The 27,051-nt window shown below is 42.5% G+C and overlaps 1 protein-coding gene across 5 annotated transcripts in view; it reads left to right on the forward strand.

The window, feature by feature from the left end:
* LOC129851167 (kazrin-like) overlaps positions 1–27,051 on the forward strand; it is a 443,431-nt gene that overhangs the window by 413,568 nt on the left and 2,812 nt on the right. For 4 of the 5 annotated variants that reach the window (XM_055917515.1, XM_055917514.1, XM_055917516.1 and 1 more), the window contains 10 exons: positions 11,013–11,149; positions 17,569–17,739; positions 18,899–19,079; positions 19,685–19,818; positions 20,135–20,261; positions 23,772–23,977; positions 24,267–24,385; positions 24,455–24,686; positions 26,487–26,588; positions 26,811–26,977. In XM_055917515.1, coding sequence (XP_055773490.1) covers positions 11,013–11,149; positions 17,569–17,739; positions 18,899–19,079; positions 19,685–19,818; positions 20,135–20,261; positions 23,772–23,977; positions 24,267–24,385; positions 24,455–24,686; positions 26,487–26,588; positions 26,811–26,977 — 1,576 coding nt within the window. Of the gene's footprint in view, positions 1–11,012; positions 11,150–17,568; positions 17,740–18,898; positions 19,080–19,684; positions 19,847–20,134; positions 20,262–23,771; positions 23,978–24,266; positions 24,386–24,454; positions 24,687–26,486; positions 26,589–26,810; positions 26,978–27,051 lie in introns of those variants that run through there. The other variant, XM_055917519.1, reaches the window with a different exon arrangement.

Raw genomic sequence — 27,051 nt, forward strand, 5'->3', positions numbered from 1 at the left:
GAGGGAGTTGGCTCAGGTCTCCAACCTGACTCAGCCGATACTCCCCAGCTTGCCTCCAGGGTCCCTTACCGTCCAGGATCTCCTCCCAAGTCCATGAATCCTGGACACGCTGCTCCTCCTTACCACGCTGCTTGGTCCGTTCTTGGTGGGAAGTTCTGTCACGGCCGTTAAAAGAAGAGGACCAAGGTGCAGCGTGGTGAGCGTGGATTTTCTCTTTATTTGGAAAAAAAACGCAGAACAAAACAACAAACACTACAAAAACAAACCGTGAAGCTAAAGGCTATGTGCCCTAAACAAAAGTCATCTTCCCACAAAGACAGGTGGAAAAAGGGCTACCTAAGTATGGTTCTCAATCTGAGACAACAATAGACAGCTGCCTCTGATTGAGAACCACACCCGGCCAAACACAAAGAAATAGAAAACATAGAAATAAAGTCACTAGAATGCCCACCCTAGTCACACCCTGGCCTAACCAAAATAGAGAATAAAAGCCTCTCTATGGCCAGGGCGTGACACTGGCTGAAACAGAGAGGCATGCTACGTTAGCTAGCTGGCTATAGCTATCCGACACTGGAACTCTTCCAAGTCAAGGTACTGTAAGTTTTTGCTTTTATTATTTTATTGCCACCCGGGCCCACCGGTGTAACTGCTAAACTGCTGGCTGCTGACTTTACACTGTACTGCATGATAGCAGGTTTACTATCACGTTTGTTCTAGTAACTATGTCGACTATGACGTGAAAATTATGTAGGCTGTGTGTAGCGGTTAGCGCTCATAATATGAAGGTTTGGCTTCAAAAGGTTTTTTTGCCTGGTCACAGACAGCTGATGTGTTGTGCGCTGAAGTCCACAAGCGAAAGGGAAAAGGTGAGAGGAGCAGAGTGCGTAGATAGATGAGAGAAGGGATTATTTATACAATGAGCTGTTTGTATGTGGCTGCTATGAAAGTGAACTGTATTTGCGCGTGATCAGTAGTGGTGGGGTGTCGACTCCAAAAATCCTGTCGTCGTGCACCACTACTGATCATGGGTGTATTCATTACGCCAAATCTGTTGAAAAACATTTCTTAAATGGAAGCAAATGTAACGAAATGTGGATAAACATACCTGAATCTGTCTAATAGAAACTCTCGTTTGCAACTGTTAGACTACTGATTACACCCGAGATCAACTAGATGCAGGCAAGAGTGTGCAAGGTGGTATTGAATGTGTCACTGTCTGTCATCTTGATTACCACAAATTCTCTCAACCTGTTCACCTACGTTGGAAACTTACATTCATAGGCTAGGTAGTAGAAACCTCATGATGGGTACAGGGAGAATTTAAGTATCATGTAGTAGCCTAAACCTTATCGCTGTTACATTGAGCTGGGTCAATGGAATTTGAATGTCAGTCATCCAATATGCTGTAATAGAAATAAGGCCATGTTCATTAAAACAGTTATAATCCTCCCTCATCTTAAACAGCAATGACCGCCACTGAAGTTTATCTACTGTATGTACTATGTGTGGTATAGAATTCTTATCTGTCATCTCTTCTTATCTGTCATAATAGTCTTGGTGTGTGTGTGTGTGTGTGTGTGTGTGTGTGTGAGGTAGACATACACTACTGTTCAAAAGTTTGGGGTCACTTAGAAATGTCCTTGTTTTTTGAAAGAAAATCTAATTTTTTGCTTTTCTTTCAAAAACAAGAGCATTTCTAAGTGACCCCAAACTTTTGAACTGTAGTGTATATAAGTCGATACTTTCTGCCTGATCTGTCCTTCCACAGTGTCAGTAATTAGATCTGTTCATCATTCTACTTGGCTCTAGTCTAGGCTCAGTTCCTTCAAGGTTGAGCTCCATAAATGGTAGCACACAGGCATTGCTTTAAGATATACAGGGCCTTCGGAAAGTATTCAAACCCCTTGACTTTTTTCATATTTTGTTAGGTTACAGCCTAGTTTTTTTCCCTTATCAATCTACAAACAATACCCCATAACAACAAAGCAAAAACTGGTTTGTAGAAATGTTTGCTAATTTATTTAAAATGAAAAACGGAAATATCACATTTACATAAGTATTCAGACCCTTTACTCAGTACTTTGTTGAAGACCTTTGGCAGTGATTACAGCCTCGAGTCTTCTTGGGTATGACGCTACAAGCTTGGCACACCTGTATTTGGGGAGTTTATCCAATTCTTCTCTGCAGATCCTCTCAAGCTATGTCAGGTTGGATGGGGAGCGTTGCTGATGTTCGATCGGGTTCAAGATCGGTCTCTGGCTGGGCCACTCAAGGACATTCAGAGACTTGTCGCGAAGCTACTCATGCGTTGTCTTGGCTGTGTGCTTAGGGTTGTTGTCCTGTTGGAAGGTGAACCTTCGCCCCATTCTGAGGCCCTGAGCACTCTGGAGCAGGTTTTCATCAAGATTCTTTCTATACTTTGCTCCGTTCATCTTTCCCTCGATCCTGACTAGTCTCCCAGTCCCTGCTGCTGAAAAACATCCCAGCATGATGCTTTTACTGAGGAGTGGCTTCTGTAAGGCTTAAATGGTGGAATGCTGCAGAGAGGGTTGTCCTTCTGGAAGGTTCCCCCATCTCCAAAGAGGAACTCTGTCAGAGTGACCATCAGGGTTCTTGGTGACCTCCCTGACCAAGGACCTTCTCCCCCGATTGCTAAGTTTGGCCGGGCTGCCGGCTCTAGGAAGAGTCTTGGTGGTTCCAAACTTCTTCCATTTAAGAAGGATGGAGGCCATTGTGTTCTTGGGTTCTTTCAATGCTGAAGAACAATTTTAGTACTCTTCCCCAGATTTCTGCCTCGACACAATCCCATCTCAGAGCTCTACGAACAATTCCTCAACCTCATGGCTTGGTTTTTGCTCTGTCAACTGTGCGACCTTATATAGACAGGTGTGTGCCCTTCCAAATCATGTCCAATCAACTTAATTTACCACAGGTGGACTCCAATCAAGTTGTAGAAACATCTCAAGGATGATCAATGGAGCACCTGAACTCATTTTCAAGTCTCATACCAAAGGGTTTGAATACTTATGTAAATAAGTATATACCTGTTGAAGTCGGAAGTTTACATACACTTAGGTTGGAGTCATTAAAACTCGGTTTTCAAACACTCCACAAATGTCTTGTTAACAAACTATAATTTTGGCAAGTCGGTTAGGACATCTACTGTGCATGACACAAGTCTTTTTTCCAGCAATTGTTTACAGACAGATTATTTCACTTATAATTCACTGTATCACAATTCCAGTGGGTCAGAAGTTTACATACACTAAGTTGACTGTGCCTTTAAACAGCTTAGAAAATTCCAGAAAATGATGTCATAGCTTTAGAAGCTTCTGATAGGCTAATTGACATAATTTGAGTCAATTGGAGGTGTACCTGTGGATGTATTGCAAGGCCTACCTTCAAACTCAGTGCCTCTTTGCTTGACATAATGGGAAAATCAAAAGAAATCAGCCCAGACCTCAGAAAAAATATTGTAGACCTTCCAAAGTCTGGTTCATCCTTGGGGGCAATTTCCAAGCACTTGATGGTACCACGTTCATCTGTACAAACAATAGTACGCAAGTATAAACACCATGGGACCACGCAGGCATCATACCGCTCAGGAAGGAGACACGTTCTGTCTCCTAGAGATGAACGTACTTTGGTGCGAAAAGTGCAAATCAATCCCAGAACAACAGCAAAGGACCTTGCTTGAGGAAACTGGTACAAAAGTATCTATATCCACAGTAAAACGACTCCTATTGTAACGGTTGTCCTCCTCCTCTTCGTCTGAAGAGGAGGAGTAGGGATTGGACCAAAGTGCAGCATGAAAGTTGGACATAACGAATTTATTAAAGAAAAGACGAAACACGATAAACACTTGAAAGGATTATCAAAATAACAAAACGACGTAGACAGACCTGAACATAGAACTTACATAAATACACAAAGAACTCACGAACAGGAACAGACTACATACACGAACGACAAAACGAAACAGTCTCGTGTGGTGCACATACACAGACACAGGAGACAACCACCCACAAACAAACAGTGTGAACAGCCTACCTTTATATGGTTCTCAATCAGAGTAAACGTCAAACACCTGTCCCTGATTGAGAACCATATAAGGCTAATTTCCAATTACCTAAACATAGAAACACAAAACATAGAATGCCCACCCCAACTCACGCCCTGACCAACTAAACACATACAAAAATAACAGAAAACAGGTCAGGAACGTGACACCTATATCGACATAACCTGAAAGGCCGCTCAGCAAGGAAGAAGCCACTGCTCCAAAACCGCCATAAAAAAGCCAGACTACGGTTTGCAACTGCACATGGGGACAAAGATCGTACTTTTTGGAGAAATGTACTCCTGTCTGATGAAACAAAAATAGAACTGTTTGGCCATAATGACCATGGTTATGTTTGGAGGAAAAAGGGGGAGGCTTGCAAGCCGAAAAACACCATCCCAACCATGAAGCATGGGGTGGCAGCATCATGTTGTGGGGGTCCTTTGCTGCAGGAGGGACTGGTGCACTTCACAAAATAGATAGCACCATGAGGAAGGACAATTATGTGAATATGTTGAAGCAACATCTAGAGACATCAGTCAGGAAGTTGAAGCTTGGTTGCAAATGGGTCTTCCAAATGGACAATGACCCCAAGCATACTTCCAAAGTTGTGGCAAAATGGCTTAAGGACAACAAAGTCAAGGTATTGGAGTGACCGTCACAAAGCCCTGACCTCAATTCTATAGGAAATTGGTGGACAGAACTGAAAAAGCGTGTGCGAGCAAGGGGGCCTACAAACCTGACTCAGTTACACCAGCTCTGTCAGGAGGAATGGGCCAAAATTCACCCAACTTATTGTGCGAAGCTTGTGGAAGGCTACCCGAAATGTTTGACCCAGGTTAACAATTGAAAGGCAATGCTACCAAATACTAATTGAGTGTATGTAAACTTCTGACCCACTGGTAATGTGATGAAAGAAATAAAAGCTGAAATAAATCATTATCTCTACTATTATTCTGACATTTCACATTCATAAAATAAGGTGGTGATCCTAACCGACCTAAGACAGGGAATTTTTACTGGGATTAAATGTCAGGAATTGTGAAAAACTGAGTTTAAATGTATTTGGCTAAGGTGTATGTAAACTTCTGACTTCAACTGTGTCAATAGTTTTTAGTCTGTGTTCGTGCACGACCTTCGACACACCCCTAATTTAACATATGGTCAAAAGCATCCCTTTAATGCATGTGCGGCATTAAATAGCCTACAACCACCTAACTAAAAAAAAATCTGTCTTCCGTGACTGAAATAGAGGTGTTAGTGTCAGAGGTTGAATATAACCAAAATGTTTTATTTGTCTCGGTCAATTGTGGTTTGACCAGTAAAAAATGTAAACATATCTTCAAAGAGAAGACCATTAAGTCAATTAGTTGTGTTAGCAATGGCAAATGTGTTTCAAATAAGGAGGCAACACTCACCAATAAGCCATCAATCCTCAACAGCTCCCTACTGTAGGGTATAGGCCAGCATTTCTGTTCTACAGAATGAACGAGTCCCACCTGTCTCTAAAAACACACCCTGCACTTAAACCTTGTCTCAGAGCATTTTGTATTATTCAAATCAAATTAAATGTAGTTTGTCACATGCACAGAATACAACAGGTGTATGTATATCTTACTGTGAAATGCTTACTTACAAGTCCTTAACCAACAATGCAGTTTAAAAATGTTTTTTTTTAAAGTTTATTTAGTAAAAATTTTCTTCAGTTTTCTTAAATTAAAAGTAACACAATAAAATAACAATAATGAGGCTATATAGAGGGGGTACCTGTACCGGGTCAATGCGCAGGGGTACAGGTTAGTTGAGGTAATTTGTACAAGTAGGTAGGGGTAAAGTGACTATGCATAGATAATAAACAGAGAGTAGCAGCAGTGTAAAAACAAAGGTGTGGGGGGGTTGACAACGTAAATAGTCCAGTTGGCCATTTGATCAATTGTTCAGCAGTCTTATGGCTTGGGGGTAGAAGCTGTTAAGGAGCCTTTTGGATCTAGACTTGGCGCTCCGGTACTGCTTGCCGTGCGGTAGCAGAGAGAACAGTCTATGAGTATTGACCATTTTTTGAGACTTCCCCTTACACCGGCTAGTATGTAGGTCCTGGATGGCAGAAAACTTGACCCCAAGTTGTACTGGGCCATACACACTACCCTCTGTAGCGCCTTACGGTCGGATGCCGAGCAGTTGCCATACCAGGTGGTGATGCAACCGTTCAGGATGCTCTCGAAGGTGGAGCTGTAGAACTTTTTGACGATCTGGGGACCCATGCCAAATCTTTTCAGTCTCTTGAGGGGGAACCAGGATAGTTTGTTGGTGATGTGGACACTCCTCCCTATAAGCTGTCTCATCGTTTCGGTGATCAGGCCTACCACCGTTGTGACGTCAGCAACCTTAATGATGGTGTTGGAGTTGTGCTTGGCCACGCAGTCGTGGTTGAACAGGGAGTACAGAAGGGGACTAAGCACGCACCCCTGAGGGGCCCCTGTGTTGAGGATCAGCGTGGCAGATGTGTTGGTGCCTACTCTTATCACCTGGGGGCGGCCCGTCAGGAAGTCCAGAATTCAGTTGTAGAGGGAGGTGTTTAGTCCCAGGGTCCTTAGCTTAATGATGAGCTTTGTGGGCACTATGGTGTTGAACGCTGAGCTGTAGTCAATGAACAGCATTTTCACATAGGTATTCCTTTTGTCCAGAGGTGTTCCTTTTGTTCCTTCTGTATGTAAATCCGAGTCACTCCATTTAGTATGATACGTTACGTTTCGTATGGTATGTATTAATTTGTGAATGTCCATCACCCAACAGTGGTATGATATGTTACGAAATACAATTCGTATTATATGTTACGAATTTGCAAAACGTACTATATGTTACGAATTTGCAAAACGTATGAAATGTGATGAATTCTAGCTAGGTGGTTAAAGTTAGCTAGCTGGCCAATGTTAGCTAGGCTAGGGTTTAGGGTTAGGGGTCAGGGTTACGGTTAGGATTATGGAAAGGGTTAGCTAAAAGGGTTAGGGTGAGGGTTAGCTAAAAGTGTTAGGGAAAGGGTTAGATAACATGCTAAGCAATTGCAAAGTAGCTTAAAAATAGTAAGTAGTTAAACAGTTGCTAATTAGCTAAATTGCTAAAGTTGTCAGTGATGAGATTCGAACTCTGTCTAGTGATGAGATTCGAACTCTGTCTAGCAACTGTTGGGTTGCTAGACCTTCGTGTAATACGCCCCCCATCCTACTTTACGTTTTTGCCTTAAATAACCATCTGTCTTGTGTAACCATACCAAACGTACTGTAACAAGCAAGATCAGACACCTCTCATTCCATTTTCCCATTATATCATTATTTTATAGTATTTCAACAATAGTTTAACTTTCACACGTGTCTCTAATTTAACAAATGAATGTACTTTGTATGAATTATTATCATAACAAATGCACTGATGTGGTAAAATGATATGTAGCCTGTCAAGGTATATTGCATGAATTCACCATGGAAATAATTATTAGGCTCACTCTCACAATTTCTCACATTTGTGACCTATATTTTCCCCATTCTATGCTTGACAAGCAAATCCCTTACTTTACTACTTGGCACGGTACATACATGACTGTGCATACATTTATGCACACTCTCAAGCAAACGTTCATATTGGGTGCGTTTGAGTGGTAAGGCCAAAGTAGCCGACTGTAGTCGGAAGTCAACAAGTAAAGTGGGCGAGGTACATATGCAAAGACAGCAAGTTGAACAACTTCTGCTGTTTCGAGGAAACACGACAATGGCATTCACCTTTGTTAAGTTGACGCTATTAAAATACCACTTCTCCTGCATGTAGCCAAACATGACCAACATGTTCCAAGCAATGAATATCGTGATGATACGGACATTAGAATCCAGCCTGAGCTCTTTCTAACAGTCACAAGACATGTTTTGTATTTTTGCAATGGTTTTCTGAAAATAGAACCAGGCAGTGAGTGCCCAGGCTACTAGAATAACAACATAAGAAATAAGTATTTTTGCAGCATATGGGAAATGCTCGGTTGTTTGCCATTACTTCATGCCCTTGTACCTTTCTCATTATTAATTATCCACAACGATTCTTACTCTATGATAATTAATTGCATGTCAGCATCACTACAGTCTGTTGTGTGTTTATGTACTTCTCAACCTTTATGTTGCTGTTGTCAGTAAGCATGTAAAGAACAGAATTTGATTCAATCACATGAAGGACAAAACACATTGTACAGAACAGTATTAGACTATACACTGAGTGTACAAAACATTAGGAACACCTGCTCTTTCCATGACATAGACTGACCAGGTAAAAGCTATGATCCCTTATTGATGTCACCTGTTAAATCCACTTCAATCAGTGCAGATGAAGGGGGAGGAGACAGGTTAAAGAAAGATTTTTAAGCCTTGAGACAATTGAGATATGGATTGTGTATGTGTGCCCCACAAAGGACATCCAGCCAACCTGACATAACTGTGTGAAGCATTGGATTCAATGTGGGCCAGCATCCCTGTGGAAGGCTTTCAACACTGTGTAGAGTCCATTCTCGATGAATTGAGGCTGTTCTGAGGGCAAAAGGGTGTGCAACTCAATAGTAGAAAGGTGTTCCTAATGTTTTGTACACTCAAATAAGTTACTGGGTAAACAATATGCCTAACAGTCAAATGCACTTGGTACTGTACTTGCTCATTAAGGGCTGGTTTCCCAGACACAGATAAAATTGCTTTGATAATATCCAATGATAAGTGGCGACATCAACCATTTGTGAGCATGTAGTGTCTTTCGCTTCCAGAAAAACAGAACAAGGTTGTCTCCCACAATGCTTTGCTTCTGACTTTTCAATTGATTGCAGTTGAGTCTAAAAAAAAGTATATCCATAATGCAACACACTTTGAAAGGCGCTGGCCAATGTTGGTCAACATCTTTAAAAAAGTGATCTGCTCGAATGCGCCCAATGATACATAATACACTTTAAATGGAAATGATCCGATGCATGGTTTATAGACAGATTTGTGCCTACGCATGATTGATAAACGAGGCCCCTGGTCTGCCCTTAGAAGGCTACGGTATGTAAACAGGATCACCAGAATAGCCCAAATGAAATTAGATGTCTGTTTTGGGCTCTAAAATGTGTTTATTATGATCAAGTTCAATTCCCATTCTGAACTATTTTAAAGTTTGATACAAATCGAAATATTTCATTAAATAGTGAGTCATTCTGACTACATTTGTCGTCACACAGGACCATGTGTTGACACAGACCAATCACGGGCCGGCAGGCTACGAGGAGGCTCCTGGTTGACTCTCTCAGGCAGGATGAAAACGACGACATCGACCATGACTCTTTGCTAGTTACAGCCACTTTCCCCGTGATCGTTTGCGATTTTTTGTGTGCCATTCAACCCCATTGAGCAATATGACGCGCTTCAAATTCAAATACTTCCCGCTTCATGAGGCATTGATAGTTTTCCATAGGAATACGTGGATGACGTCTGTGCTATCATGAGCAACTGATTTGAATGTGTTAAACCCCATCCCCTGCTAAGGCAGACTGGCTGTGTGTAGAATGCCGGCAGCGACGGCACATAAAGAAGACTAACCAATCACTTCTGTTTCATCTCTCAACCTCCCCCATCTATCCCTCCTTCTCTCCCCTGTCTTCCGATCAGGGAGCAACAGGTGGCAAGCAGAAACAGGTGGCAGGCAGCGTTCTCATTACTGTAGCGCTCTCTGGTGTAACTATTGAAGAATAGGTGTGAATATTGATTGAGGAGGGTTAAGGCAGAACATTGGGAATGCTTAAGCTCAAGTAATGACGGTTACGGTTATGGAGAGGACAGCTTCTCCTTTTTCCTGATAGAAAGATTCAGGAATACTTTGCTATCATGACTCACAATCTTAGTCTGCCTGTCGAGGCTTCACTATTTCCTCTCAATACAGGTTATTATTTATGGTCTCATTACCTCTCAATGCAGGTTATTATTTATGGTCTCATATTCTCTCAGTACAGGTTATTATGTATGGTCTCATAACCTCTCAATACAGGTTCGGAGTTATGGTCTCTTATACTGAAAAGAAAACCTTGACCCTGGAAGTTGGCTGTTTTAAACATTACATTTTTACTCATTTAGCAGACGCTCTTATCCAGAGCAACTTACAGTAGAGTGCATACATTTTATTACATTTTACATACTGAGACAAGGATATCCCTACCGGCCAAACCCTCCCTAACCCGGACGACGCTATGCCAATTGTGCGTCGCCCCACGGACCTCCCGGTTGCGGCCGGCTGCGACAGAGCCTGGGCGCGAACCCAGAGACTCTGGTGGCGCAGCTAGCACTGCGATGCAGTGCCCTAGACCACTGCGCCACCCGGAAACATGCTGCCTGTGTAGCCAATGACACTATGCCAAGCCGTCTTTGGGAGAAGACTAGTGAACATAGTGCCCACATCAGTCTGTGTGGTTACGTGTTTTGAATGACTAAGTTTCTCTCTACCACTTACCTTCTTTGATCCTTACATAATTTACTCTGTGGTGCTTCTTTGGCATCAGTGGTGGAAAAAGTAGCCAATTGTCATACTTGACTAAAAGTAAAGATACCTTAATAGAAAATGACTCAAGTAAAAGTCAGTAACCCAATAAAATACTACTTGAGTATCAAAAGTACATGTTGATAAGTGTGTGAATTGGACCATTTTCCTGTCCTGCTAAGCATTCCAAATGTAATGAGTACTTTAGGGTGTCAAGGAAAATGTATGGAGTAAAAAGTACATTATTTTCTTTAGGAATGTAGTGAAGTAAAAGTAAAAGTTGTCAAAACTATTAATAGTAAAGTAAAATAAAGATACCCCAAAAAACGACCTAAGTACTACTTTAAAGTATTTTGTGTGTGTGTGTGTGTGTGTGTGTGTGTGTGTGTGTGTGTGTGTGTGTGTCTCTCTCTCTCCCCCACAGCTATGAAGTCTGACCGTAAGCGTCTGAAGATGGAGAAGGCAGACCTGGTGAACCAGATGCAGCAGCTGTACACCACACTGGAGAGCCGGGAGGAGCAGCTCCGAGACTTCATACGCAACTACGACCAGCACCGAAAGGTACAATCACATTTACTCTCAACTACGACCAGCACCGTAAGGTACACTCACATTTACTCTCAACTACGACCAGCACCGAAAGGTACAATCACATTTACTCTCAACTACGACCAGCACCGTAAGGTACACTCACATTTACTCTCAACTACGACCAGCACCGTAAGGTACACTCACATTTACTCTCAACTACGACCAGCACAGAAAGGTACACTCACATTTACTCTCAACTACGACCAGCACCGTAAGGTACAATCACATTTACTCTCAACTACGACCAGTACAGAAAGGTACAATCACATTTACTCTCAACTACGACCAGCACCGTAAGGTACAATCACATTTACTCTCAAATACGACCAGCACCGAAAGGTACAATCACATTTACTCTCAAATACGACCAGCACCGAAAGGTACAGTCACATTTACGCTCAACTACAACCAGCACAGAAAAGTACAGTCACATTTACTCTCAACTACGACCAGTACAGAAAGGTACAATCACATTTACTCTCAACTACGACCAGCACCGTAAGGTACAATCACATTTACTCTCAAATACGACCAGCACCGAAAGGTACAGTCACATTTACGCTCAACTACAACCAGCACAGAAAAGTACAGTCACATTTACTCTCAACTACGACCAGCACAGAAAGGTACACTCACATTTACTCTCAACTACAACCAGCACAGAAAGGTACACTCACATTTACTATCAACTACAACCAGCACAGAAAGGTACACTCACATTTACTCTCAACTACAACCAGCACAGAAAGGTACAATCACATTTACTCTCAACTACAACCAGCACAGAAAAGTACAGTCACATTTACGCTCAACTACAACCAGCACAGAAAGGTACACTCACATTTACTCTCAACTACAACCAGCACAGAAAGGTACACTCACATTTACTATCAACTACGACCAGCACAGAAAGGTACACTCACATTTACTCTCAACTACAACCAGCACAGAAAGGTACACTCACATTTACTATCAACTACGACCAGCACAGAAAGGTACAGAGCACTCAACTACGACCAGCACAGAAAGGTACACTCACATTTACTCTCAACTACAACCAGCACAGAAAGGTACACTCACATTTACTATCAACTACAACCAGCACAGAAAGGTACACTCACATTTACTCTCAACTACGACCAGCACAGAAAGGTACACTCACATTTACTATCAACTATGACCAGCACAGAAAGGTACAGAGCACTCAACTACGACCAGCACAGAAAGGTACACTCACATTTACTATCAACTACGACCAGCACAGAAAGGTACAATCACATTTACTCTCAACTACGACCAGCACAGAAAGGTACAGAGCACTCAACTACGACCAGCACAGAAAGGTACAGAGCACTCAACTACGACCAGCACAGAAAGGTACAGAGCACTCAACTACGACCAGCACAGAAAGGTACAGAGCACTCAACTACGACCAGCACAGAAAGGTACAGAGCACTCAACTACGACCAGCACAGAAAGGTACAGAGCACTCAACTACGACCAGCACCGAAAGGTACAGAGCACTCAACTACGACCAGCACCGAAAGGTACACTCACATTTACGCTCAACTACGACCAGCACAGAAAGGTACACTCACATTTACTCTCAACTACAACCAGCACAGAAAGGTACAGAGCACTCAACTACGACCAGCACCGAAAGGTACACTCACATTTACTATCAACTACGACCAGCACAGAAAGGTACACTCACATTTACTCTCAACTACAACCAGCACAGAAAGGTACACTCACATTTACTATCAACTACGACCAGCACAGAAAGGTACAGAGCACTCAACTACGACCAGCACAGAAAGGTACACTCACATTTACTCTCAACTACAACCAGCACAGAAAGGTACACTCACATTTACTATCAACTACAACCAGCACAGAAAGGTACACTCACATTTACTATCAACTACGAAACAGCACAGAAAGGTACACTCACATTTACTCTCAACTACGACCAGCACCGAAAGGTACACTCACATTTACTATCAACTACGACCAGCACAGAAAGGTACACTCACATTTACTATCAACTACGACCAGCACAGAAAGGTACACTCACATTTACTATCAACTACAACCAGCACAGAAAGGTACACTCACATTTACTATCAACTACAACCAGCACAGAAAGGTACACTCACATTTACTCTCAACTACAACCAGCACAGAAAGGTACAATCACATTTACTCTCAACTACAACCAGCACAGAAAAGTACAGTCACATTTACGCTCAACTACAACCAGCACAGAAAGGTACACTCACATTTACTCTCAACTACAACCAGCACAGAAAGGTACACTCACATTTACTATCAACTACGACCAGCACAGAAAGGTACACTCACATTTACTCTCAACTACAACCAGCACAGAAAGGTACACTCACATTTACTATCAACTACGACCAGCACAGAAAGGTACAGAGCACTCAACTACGACCAGCACAGAAAGGTACACTCACATTTACTCTCAACTACAACCAGCACAGAAAGGTACACTCACATTTACTATCAACTACAACCAGCACAGAAAGGTACACTCACATTTACTCTCAACTACGACCAGCACAGAAAGGTACACTCACATTTACTATCAACTATGACCAGCACAGAAAGGTACAGAGCACTCAACTACGACCAGCACAGAAAGGTACACTCACATTTACTATCAACTACGACCAGCACAGAAAGGTACAATCACATTTACTCTCAACTACGACCAGCACAGAAAGGTACAGAGCACTCAACTACGACCAGCACAGAAAGGTACAGAGCACTCAACTACGACCAGCACAGAAAGGTACAGAGCACTCAACTACGACCAGCACAGAAAGGTACAGAGCACTCAACTACGACCAGCACAGAAAGGTACAGAGCACTCAACTACGACCAGCACAGAAAGGTACAGAGCACTCAACTACGACCAGCACCGAAAGGTACAGAGCACTCAACTACGACCAGCACCGAAAGGTACACTCACATTTACGCTCAACTACGACCAGCACAGAAAGGTACACTCACATTTACTCTCAACTACAACCAGCACAGAAAGGTACAGAGCACTCAACTACGACCAGCACCGAAAGGTACACTCACATTTACTATCAACTACGACCAGCACAGAAAGGTACACTCACATTTACTCTCAACTACAACCAGCACAGAAAGGTACACTCACATTTACTATCAACTACGACCAGCACAGAAAGGTACAGAGCACTCAACTACGACCAGCACAGAAAGGTACACTCACATTTACTCTCAACTACGACCAGCACAGAAAGGTACACTCACATTTACTATCAACTACAACCAGCACAGAAAGGTACACTCACATTTACTATCAACTACGAAACAGCACAGAAAGGTACACTCACATTTACTCTCAACTACGACCAGCACCGAAAGGTACACTCACATTTACTATCAACTACGACCAGCACAGAAAGGTACACTCACATTTACTATCAACTACAACCAGCACAGAAAGGTACACTCACATTTACTATCAACTACAACCAGCACAGAAAGGTACACTCACATTTACTATCAACTACGACCAGCACAGAAAGGTACAATCACATTTACGCTCAACTACGACCAGCACAGAAAGGTACAGAGCACTCAACTACGACCAGCACAGAAAGGTACAGAGCACTCAACTACGACCAGCACAGAAAGGTACAGTGCACTCAACTACGACCAGCACAGAAAGGTACAGAGCACTCAACTACGACCAGCACAGAAAGGTACAGAGCACTCAACTACGACCAGCACAGAAAGGTACAGAGCACTCAACTACGACCAGCACAGAAAGGTACAGTCACATTTACTCTCAACTACGACCAGCACAGAAAGGTACAGTCACATTTACTCTCAACTACGACCAGCACTGAAAGGTACAGAGCACTCAACTACGACCAGCACAGAAAGGTACACTCACATTTACTCTCAACTACGACCAGCACAGAAAGGTACACTCACATTTACTCTCAACTACGACCAGCACAGAAAGGTACACTCACATTTACTCTCAACTACGACCAGCACAGAAAGGTACACTCACATTTACTCTCAACTACGACCAGCACAGAAAGGTACACTCACATTTACGCTCAACTACGACCAGCAGCCGTGGAAAAAGTAGCCAATTGTAATACTTCACTGAAAGTAAAGATACCTTAATAGAAAATTACTCAAGTAAAAGTCACCCAGTAGAATACTACTTGAGTAAAAGTCCAAAAGTATTTGGTTTAAAATATACTTAATTTTCTTGTTTTTTTTTATTTACAGATAGCCAGGGGCACACTCCAACACTCAGACATAATTTACAAACAAAGCATGTGTGTTTAGTGAGTCCACCAGATCAGAGGCAGTAGGGATGACCAGGGATGTTCTCTGTTTAGTGAGTCCTCCAGATCAGAGGCAGTAGGGATGACCAGGGATGTTCTCTGTTTAGTGAGTCCTCCAGATCAGAGGCAGTAGGGATGACCAGGGATGTTCTCTGTTTAGTGAGTCCACCAGATCAGAGGCAGTAGGGATGACCAGGGATGTTCTCTGTTTAGTGAGTCCTCCAGATCAGAGGCAGTAGGGATGACCAGGGATGTTCTCTGTTTAGTGAGTCCTCCAGATCAGAGGCAGTAGGGATGACCAGGGATGTTCTCTGATTAGTGAGTCCTCCAGATCAGAGGCAGTAGGGATGACCAGGGATGTTCTCTGTTTAGTGAGTCCACCAGATCAGAGGCAGTAGGGATGACCAGGGATACTCTCTGTTTAGTGAGTCCTCCAGATCAGAGGCAGTAGGGATGACCAGGGATGTTCTCTGTTTAGTGAGTCCACCAGATCAGAGGCACTAGGGATGACCAGGGATGTTCTCTGTTTAGTGAGTCCTCCAGATCAAAGGCAGTAGAGATGACCTGGGATGTTCTCTGTTTAGTGAGTCCTCCAGATCAGAGGCAGTAGGGATGACCAGGGATACTCTCTGTTTAGTGAGTCCTCCAGATCAGAGGCAGTAGGGATGACCAGGGATACTCTCTGTTTAGTGAGTCCTCCAGATCAGAGGCAGTAGGGATGACCAGGGATGTTCTCTGTTTAGTGAGTCCTCCAGATCAGAGGCAGTAGGGATGACCAGGGATGTTCTCTGATTAGTGAGTCCTCCAGATCAGAGGCAGTAGGGATGACCAGGGATGTTCTCTGTTTAGTGAGTCCTCCAGATCAGAGGCAGTAGGGATGACCAGGGATGTTCTCTGTTTAGTGAGTCCACCAGATCAGAGGCAGTAGGGATGACCAGGGATACTCTCTGTTTAGTGAGTCCTCCAGATCAGAGGCAGTAGGGATGACCAGGGATGTTCTCTGTTTAGTGAGTCCACCAGATCAGAGGCACTAGGGATGACCAGGGATGTTCTCTGTTTAGTGAGTCCTCCAGATCAAAGGCAGTAGAGATGACCAGGGATGTTCTCTGTTTAGTGAGTCCTCCAGATCAGAGGCAGTAGGGATGACCAGGGATACTCTCTGTTTAGTGAGTCCTCCAGATCAGAGGCAGTAGGGATGACCAGGGATACTCTCTGTTTAGTGAGTCCTCCAGATCAGAGGCAGTAGGGATGACCAGGGATGTTCTCTGTTTAGTGAGTCCTCCAGATCAGAGGCAGTAGGGATGACCAGGGATGTTCTCTGTTTAGTGAGTCCACCAGATCAGAGGCAGTAGGGATGACCAGGGATGTTCTCTGTTTAGTGAGTTCTCCAGATCAGAGGCAGTAGGGATGACCAGGGATGTTCTCTGTTTAGTGAGTCCACCAGATCAGAGGCAGTAGGGATGACCAGGGATGTTCTCTGTTTAGTGAGTCCACCAGATCAGAGGCAGTAGGGATGACCAGGGATGTTCTCTGTTTAGTGAGTCCACCAGATCAGAGGCAGTAGGGATGACCAGGGATGTTCTCTGTTTAGTGAGTCCACCAGATCAGAGGCAGTAGGGATGACCAGGGATACTCTCTTGATAAGTGTGCGACTTGGACCATTGTTCTGTCCCACTAAGCATTCAAAATGTCTTAATTACTTTTGGGTGTCAGGAAAAAATGTTTGGAGTAAAAAGTACATTTATTTTCTTTAGGAATGTGGTGAATTAAAAGTTGTAAAAAATATAAATAGTGAAGTAAAGTACAGATACCCCCAAAAACCACTCACATTTATGCTCAACTACAACCAGCACCAAAATGTACACTACATCCACTATACAGTAGCCAGATACTCTCCAAACAGTCTAAAATAGGATAACTAACACACCAGAGCTTCATTGAGCAGTCATGTGCTCACACACTGGTTTTAGGAAATGCTGGGAGTGTGAAGATTGACAGTATCTGTGTTCTGTACTGTAGGAGAGTGAGGATGCAGTGAAGGCCCTGGCTAAGGAGAAGGACGTGCTGGAGAGGGAGAAATGGGATCTGAGGAGGCAGACCAAAGAGGCCACAGAGCAGGCCTGCATCCTGCGCTCTCACATGGACATTAAGGAGAACCGCATCAAAGAGCTGGAGGCTGAACTCACCATGGTGAGACGTACACTCACACACACGCACACTGATACACACACACATGAGCACATGCACACACCCACACACACACCAATATGCACTGACACCCACAGGTTTTGCTCTGAATTGGAATTCCTGCATTTTCTTTCTTGTTAAGGTACCCTTTAGAGTCTGTTGTCTTGCCTGACTGACAGATGGACTCATTATTCAGTCCATGTCCTTAATCCCTCTCCACTGCCAGACAACAGCAGTCAGCCAACAACAGCCAGTCAGTCCACCTACTCTGTGGGGCTCCTCTAACTCCTCACTACACACAGCAGCAGTAGCTGATAAGATTTCTCAGAGCTAGAATAGCCCATATCTCTGTCTCTGTCAAGTGCTCCCAGCCAGAGAATTATGCTAACCTTGATGGAATGATCTGTCCCATCTAATCCCACACATATTTCAACACACCCTGCAATTCCAAACACGTGCCTACACCTATAGGTGTAACAGTGCTCCTATGTGTATACACACTGAGTGTACAAAACACTCAGAACACCTTGCTAATATTGAGTTGCACCCCTTTTTGCTCTCAGAACAGCCTCAATTCACCAGGGCATGGACTCTACAAGGTGTCGAAAGCGTTCCACATGGATGCTGGCCCATGTTGACTCCAATGCTTCCCACAGTTGTGTCAAGTTGGCTGGATGTCCTTTGGGTGGTGGACCATTCCTGATACACACGGGAAACTGTTGAGCGTAAAAAAAACAGCAGCGTTACAGTTCTTTACTCAAACTAGTGCGCCTGGCACCTACTCTCATACCCCGTTCAAAGGCACTTAAATCTTTTGTCTTGCCCATTCCCCCTCTGAATGGCGAACATACACAATCCATGTCTCAATTGTCTCAAGGCTTAAATTCTTCTTTAGCCTCTCTTCCCTTCATCTGCACTGATTGAAATGGATTTAACATGTGACATCAATGAGGGATCATAGCTTTCACCTGGATTCACCTGATCAGTCTATGTCATAGAAAGAGCCGCAAAGAGCAGGTGTATGTAATGGAAAGAGCAGGTGTTTGTACACTCAGTGTATGTGTGTATGGTGCATCAGTGCATACATGCCTCTAAGCATGTACTGTATGTGCGTGTGTCTGTACCACTGTATCTTACCGCCCTGTGTGTGTATTTATGGCAGGCAAAACAGTCCCTGGCCACGCTGACTAAGGACGTGCCGAAGCGCCAGTCCTTGGCCATGCCCTCAGAGCCGGTGGTGAACGGCAGTCAGGAGTGGGCGATGCAGGGAGACCTGCCCCTCACCGCTGCCATCCGCCAGAGCCAACAAACACTCTACCACGGACACACTGTGGACCGCCAGGGTAGGCAGTGGTGTAAAGAACTTAAGTAAAAATACTTTAAAGTATTACTTAAGTTGTTTTTTGGGGTATCTGTACTATACTATTTATATTTTTGACAAATTTTACTTTTACTTCACTACATTCCTAAAGAAAATAATGTACATTTTACTCCATAAATTTTCCTTGACACCCAAAAGAACTCATTACATTTTGAGTGCTTAGCAGGACAGGAAAATGGTCCCATTCATGCACTGATCAAGAGAGCATCCCTGGTCATGGACTCACTAAACACACATGCTTCCTTTGTAAATGATGGCTGGATGTTGGAGTGTGCCCCTGGCTATTCGTAAAAAAAGAAAATGGCGCCGTCTCTTTTGCATAATACAAGGACTTTGAAATGATTTATACTTTTACTTTTGATACTTAAGTATATTTAAAACCAGATACTTTTAGTATTTTACATTTTAAGTATGGATGGTCCTGGTTACCGAACCTACCTGGTGTTGCAAGCACCATTGCTCTGTCAACTGAGCTACAGAGGACCACTCTCTCACACACATAAACAAACAGCACAACCATTACAGTGGCTCAGTGTGAGGTGACTAATGTGTGTCTCTCCTCTCCAGCGGTGGTCAGGGTCAGTCCCTGCCACTCCCGCCAGCCCTCTACCATCTCGGACGCGTCAGCAGCTGACGGGGATCGGTCGTCCACCCCCAGTGACATCAACTCCCCCCGCCATCGGACACACTCCCTCTGTAATGTAAGAGCTGCCTGGCACCCCCGACCAAGTAATCACACCTCCGCAATTCTCTATAAGTACCTTTACTCCTCTTTGTTCCGTCTGTCTGTCTGTTTGTCTTTACCTGCTCTTTCAGTTGGTTTGGTTCTGTTGCAGTATTGGTTATTGTAGTTCTGTGATTGAATCTGCAAGTCGTTTGAGTGAGAATCTCCTGTTTCATTGACTAACCCGAATGTCTGTCTGTCCTCTGCACTCTCTCTCTCTGTCCTACTCCCCTCTGCCCCTTTCACTCTCTTTCCTCTCTCCCCCCTACTGCCCTCTCCTTCCCCTGGCCTAGTCTATGGAGGACCTGGAGGACCAGAAGCGTAAGACTAAGAAGAAGGAGAAGATGTGTCTGGGCTCCCTCTCCCGGGTGTTTGCTCGGGGCAAGCAGCGCAAGTCAATGGACCCGGGCCTGTTTGATGGTACATCCATCCCTGATTATTACATAGAGGAGGATGCCGACTGGTGATGGTGTGTGTGGATTTATGTGTGGTTGTGTGCATGCGGATGTGCGTGTCTGTCTCTGTCTCTCTGTGCGTGTGTGTGTGTGTGTGTGTGTGTTTGACCATGTGCATGGCGTGCGGGTGTGTTGCCGTATGTGCCCACAAGAAAAACCTGAGACAACTGCTGCCCCCAGAAAATGTATATTATCCTCAAAAATGTATGTATGTAAATTAAATATATATTTATAGATGTACATGTATGCATATGTATATATGTTTACATGCATATAAATATATACATGAGATAATTATGTGTGGACATGTTCATGCTATGTAATCTTTTATTTCTCTTAATATATATGTGTTTTTTATAACTGGAGACATGAAGGACTGGTGTGAATATGTTAATAGTAGTAAATCGGCACCTAGTGTTTGTAAATGTCTTTCGTCTATCAACTGTTTTATTTTATAGTTGCTTATATCATACTTTTTTATTTAGAATTTTCCCATCCCCAGTCTTAGTTGGCCAATTCTTTATATTCTCATGAAGATATGAATGAGGAATACCCTCCACATTGTGAATGGAGAAGAAGCACACTAGTATAACCCATGATGTTATCCACGAACAGAAGAACACTGGACCCGTGGTATCATTTAGTGATCAACATTGAAGTCTATGGAAAGACCATGTTTCTTATAGTGAAACTGAAAGAAAATGATAAGAATATGACAATCAGAAGGACATTTGATATTCCGTTTAACAATGGACAAGAAACATCCCACTGTACAGCAACAGTAAGGAGTTTGTGACACTGTAGTGTAGAACAAGTGAAACTGCTACGGCTGGGGGGAGCCGGCCTTATTGCTTATTCTGTCATAATGGATAAAAGGGGCGGAACAACACATTTAAATAGCTCATTGGGCAGCATCGACAAAAAGGATAGCCTTATAGAGGATGATGCTGTGAGTACCAGAGTGTCTGATGTGAATTGTGTGCTTTGTATAGATACATGTTTAGGAGTATAGGAATGTTAGATCGGTAGAGGATTGATATGTGCTTGTTTGTGTAGGCCTCCTGCTCTGTTCTACCCATGCTGAATGTTTCTGATAGACACTGACCGTTACAATCGGATCAATTGTTAAAGAATTATGGTACCCTGCCGGGCCTGTAGATGTGTTAAATCGATCCATATGCATTTCTCAGACTGAAAGCTGAAAACCAAAATAAGGTTTCAAAAACAATGGTAGTCAAAAAGTAGAAAACACACAAATGTATCAATGTATCTGATACACACACACGGTTTGAAAGCATTTTAAAGTGCCAAAGGTTCAAGTTAAATCTTTAACAAAACAGAGTCAGAGTAGATGTGTGTCACTGCCTTGTAAGATCGCTTTTGTCCTTATTGAGTTTAAAATGGACAACTATCTAACGTGCCAAAGGTAAGCATAGGACTGTGCAGTAAAACCCCTGCATGATTACCTCTGCTGCTTTGGTTAGGAATCCATTAGTTAGCAGTGAAATGAGCAACCTCAAGCATCCTCATATTCCCTAACCTAAAACATAACCCGTTCCCATTTTCATTCTCTTGCATCATTCTGGATGCAATGACAGTTCTTGTTTTGCTCTTTACCATACAACCCTCCTAATTTCTTACATTTGTGATTATGATGATAATTTGTTTCATGTTTTGTAATTTAGGAGATGTTGCATAAAAGAGAAAATCTTTCAAAGTATTTTATTTAAAGAACAAGAAGTAACTTCAAAGGTAAGATAACCTGACCTGTCTTCAAATGTTGGCAGAGGATGAGGAGCTTTAACATCTTCAAAAATGAATATGATAAATGGTTCAAATAAAATCATATTTTAAAATTAAACCAGCAACTAAATAACCATGTGGTGTTATTCTGTTCGATGTGTAATCTGTTCTTGTGTCTTGGTGTCTCTTTCCCTCTCAGGGGGCATGAATCCCTCCATCCCCCAAAAATAACTCCTCATCTGTGAATTACCAAGTGTCTGTTTCCACACTGTGGAGATCATTCATAAAACTATACTCCTGAAGGAAAATGACCTCCTGCGCTGTCTTTTGAAAACCTACTGAAAAATTCATAGATTGTATTTATGTAGGCCTCACTCTCAGCATGTGAACAAGGCAGAAGACACATTTGCTAATCCTCCTGGATTTTGCCGCTTATTTATTTGTTTAAGACTTGGATAAACAGGTGGTGAATTCACAGCAGCAGTTAGTTTTATGAATAATGTGACCCATGTATTTTTAATGTGTCTCAATCTCTAATATTTGCCTATAGTGACAAAAAAATCATTCCATCCCCACAAGATCATTCAAACTCAACCATTTAACTGCAAACCTTAACCCTACTCACACAGTATTCACTGAACACTAGAACTAAAGAAAGGTCTGTCTTTATGAAATGCATACTAATAGTTTTCATTGTACCATTTAAAAATGTTTTCCTGGATTTGTCAGTGCTTGAGTCACCTGCCCAGATGTGGCACCTGTTCTCAATCTGTAATATCCAATTTGTAGTGTGATGAGTTATTCTGTAATGTCATCATATTATGGCATCTAATAAGTAATCTGTCAGATAATAGAGACCTTAATAATACTCTGCTGTGGTGAATTACTCTGGCACCATCTAACGGCTGTATAGAGCAGTGACTGACTGTTCATACTAGTACCAAAGCTGTTTTGTGCTTTCTTGGTCCTGTCCATGTGTGAGACCCTCTGCCATTCAATTGATAATACTGCTGTCATGAAATGACATTAGATGTTAGCTACGGGGGACATAATTCCAGGTTGATGAGTTGCCAAACAATCCAATAGGTTTCAGTAGACGGTAAATATTGTAGCCATGTCAATGTTTCAGAGGGATGTTAGTAATATCCTAGGTATACAGTGATATATATATCCTCCTCCCTTTTCTACAGTTAAAGGCCCAATGCAGTCGTTTTTATACCAATAGCAAATCATTTCTTGGTACCTTTAATACATTTCCATTAAAATGGGCAAAAGTATCTTTTTAGCATGAAACTATTTTTAAAAGCAATAATTTTGCTGGGACTGTCTGGGAGTGGTCTGTGTGGGGAGGGGAAAACGGAAAACTAGCTGTTATTGGCAGGGAAGTTTGGAACTCTTTGTTATTAGTTTATTAACCAATTTAGCGTATGGCGTTGACACCATGGAAAGCCGAAACTCTCTCCCATGCAAACCTGCTGATAAGAAGGTCCTGTGTAGATTGTATTTTCACCTAGCAACCATCAGAAAATAACACTGATCAAAAGTGTTTACACTTTTAAAGTGTTAGTTTCATCACCTGTTGTACAATATGATATAAAACACAGAAAAAAAATGATTTTGACTGCACTGGGCCTTTAAATTTGAGTTGGATGAGTCATTTTTGCCTCTCAATTCCTTTGACCCCAAACCCCTCCCGTCCTGTACTCCTACTTCCCCTGACCAATCCTGACAGACTCTGACAGCCTCTCCAGCCTATCGACACAACAGCACAGCCTATCAGATGGAGAGGAGCAGCTGGACCGCCTCCAGCAGGCGGAGCTCACTCGAAACATGCCCATGTCACTGTGGAAGGCAGGGGCAGTACAAGCCTGGCTGGAGGTTGTCATGGCAATGCCCATGTATATCCGTGCTTGCACGGAAAACGTCAAAAGTGGCAAGGTACGGCCTCTACGCTTCAACATGTAACAAGTACACATCCACTTTAAGCCTAATTTCAGGACTTGTTTTTATACAACCTGTAACGATGGTAACATTATTTCTAAGAATCCCTCGTCCTCCCAGTAAAACAGGAATTTCAGCATGCGTTCCTTCCTCATAGCATCTGCATTAAATGTAGTATTCCCTCGTCCATGCTTGCATGTGTGTGTGTGTGCCTTAGTGTAAGAGTAACTTTCAGTGCAGGTGTATATTGATAAGAGTGCTCTGGATGGGTGTCCCCTGGTTACAGGTGCTGCTGGGGCTGACAGACGAGGACCTGGAACTGGGACTGGGTATCAGTAAGCCCATGCACCGCAGGAAGCTACGCCTCGCCATTGAGGACTACAGGGAGGCAGAGGCTGGCCAGGGGTAAGCTGCAACACACACACACACACAACACACACACACATTACTAAGTGTGACCGCCTAAACTTTCAGGCTATCAAAGGCTGCAGAAATGGACCATCACTGGGTTGCCAAATCTTGGTTGAGTGATGTCGGGTTGCCACAGTATTCCCAAGCCTTCCAAAATCAACTGGTGGATGGTCGGGTGCTCAACTCCCTCAGCCGACGAGACCTAGAGAGACTCCTGAACGTCACCACAGAGTCCCACCAAAACAGCCTGCTCCTGGCTATACAGCTCCTGCAACTGATCAACTTCAACAAAGAGGTCAGAACTGTAGTCATATTACCAATACTGTGACATTAGAGTGACCACTCAGCCTCTCCTCACTGTGTACTTGTGTTGCTGTGGTTAGAATTGTAACAGTACAGTACTGTAACCGTATAGTAACATTACCGTATTGTAACCGTATAGTAACAATAACATAGTGTAACCGTATAGTTTCAGTACTGCATTGCAACCGCATAGTAACAGTACTGTATTGTAGCCGTATAGTAACAGTACTGTATTGTAACCGCATAGTAACAGTACTGTATTGTAACCGTATAGTAACAATAACGTAGTGTAACCATATAGTTTCAGTACTGTATTGTAACCGTATAGTAACAGTAACGTATTGTAACCGCATAGTAACAGTACTGTATTGTAACCGTATAGTAACAATAGCGTAGTGTAACCGTTTAGTAACAGTAACGTATTGTAACCGTACAGTAACAATAGCGTATTGTAACCGTATAGTAACAATAGCGTATTGTAACCACATAGTAACAGTACAGTATTGTAACCGCATAGTAACAGTATCGTACTGTAACCTTATAGTAACTGTACTGTATTGTAACCGTACCGTATTGTAACCGTATAGTAACAATACCGTATTGTAACCGTATAGTAACAGTAACATTTTGTAACTGTATAGTAACAGTACAGTGTTGTAACCGTATAGTAACAAAAGCGTATTGTAACTGTATAGTAACAATAGTGTATAATAACCGTATAGCAGCAGTACAGTATTGTAACCGTATAGTAACAGTACAGTATTGTAACCATATAGTAACAATACCGTATTGTAACTGTATAGTAACAGTACCATATTGTAACTGTATAGTAACAGTACCGTATTGTAACCGTATAGTAACAGTACCGTATTGTAACTGTATAGTAACAGTACCGTATTGTAACTGTATAGTAACAGTACCGTATTGTAACTGTATAGTAACAGTACCGTATTGTAACTGTATAGTAACAGTACAGTATTGTAACCATATAGTAACAATACCGTATTGTAACTGTATAGTAACAGTACCATATTGTAACTGTATAGTAACAGTACCGTATTGTAACCGTATAGTAACAGTACCGTATTGTAACTGTATAGTAACCGTACCGTACTGTAACCGTATAGTAACAATACCGTATTGTAACCGTATAGTAACAGTACCGTATTGCAATCTTATAGTAACAGTACCATATTGTAACTGTATAGTAACAGTACCGTATTGTAACTGTATAGTAACAGTACCGTATTGTAACTGTATAGTAACAATACCATATTGTAACCGTATAGTAACAGTACCATATTGTAACTGTATAGTAACAGTACCATATTGTAACTGTATAGTAACAGTACCATATTGTAACTGTATAGTAACAGTACCATATTGTAACTGTATAGTAACAGTACCATATTGTAATCTTATAGTAACAGTACCATATTGTAACTGTATAGTAACAGTACCGTATTGTAACTGTATAGTAACAATACCATATTGTAACCGTATAGTAACAGTACCATATTGTAACCGTATAGTAACAGTACCATATTGTAACCGTACAGTAACAGTACTGTATTGTAATCTTATAGTAACAATACCGTATTGTAACTGTATAGTAACAGTACTGTATTGTAATCTTATAGTAACAATACCATATTGTAACTGTATAGTAACAATACCATATTGTAACTGTATAGTAACAGTACCATATTGTAACAGTACTGTATTGTAACCGTATAGTAACAGTACTGTAACCGTACAGTAACAGTACTGTATGTGTGTTGTTGGTGTGCAGGTGCTGCAGGCTCGCCGGGCCCAGTGTGAGCACCAGCACCAGGATCCTGTAGTTTGGACCTGCCACAGAGTCATGAAGTGGATCAGAGACATAGACCTAAAAGTGTGTCTTTCTCCTACAACAGAAACATCAGAATAGACCTGGATTCCGTTCTGACTGTCTCCATTTTGGGGTCAATAGACTGGTGTATACTCTGTTTACATCCTGATAGGGGAGGATGAGTAAAATTGAGACAAGTTGCTTGTTTGCCATTGTTGTTCTTGAATAAATCGGAAAACCTCCTCTGTCTCACTAAACATTCTGTTTCTATGTCCCACTGTCCAGGAGTATGCTGACAGTCTCCATGGCAGGGGAGTCCATGGTGCTGTGCTGGCTCTGGACCCCTCCTTTGATGCAGATGCCATGGGCAGGGCCCTGGGAATCCCCAGCCACAAACACATGCTCCATCGGCACCTATATGAGGAGATGAAGGCTCTCGCCATCCCTGCCAGGTGATTAGTCTTGCTCTATCATTTATGGTTTTAAGCTCCTTAGCAATAGTAATAAGTGGAATGTTTTGTTGAGG

Source organism: Salvelinus fontinalis, chromosome 3 (genome assembly GCF_029448725.1).
Source record: "Salvelinus fontinalis isolate EN_2023a chromosome 3, ASM2944872v1, whole genome shotgun sequence".
Lineage (NCBI taxonomy): Eukaryota > Metazoa > Chordata > Actinopteri > Salmoniformes > Salmonidae > Salvelinus > Salvelinus fontinalis.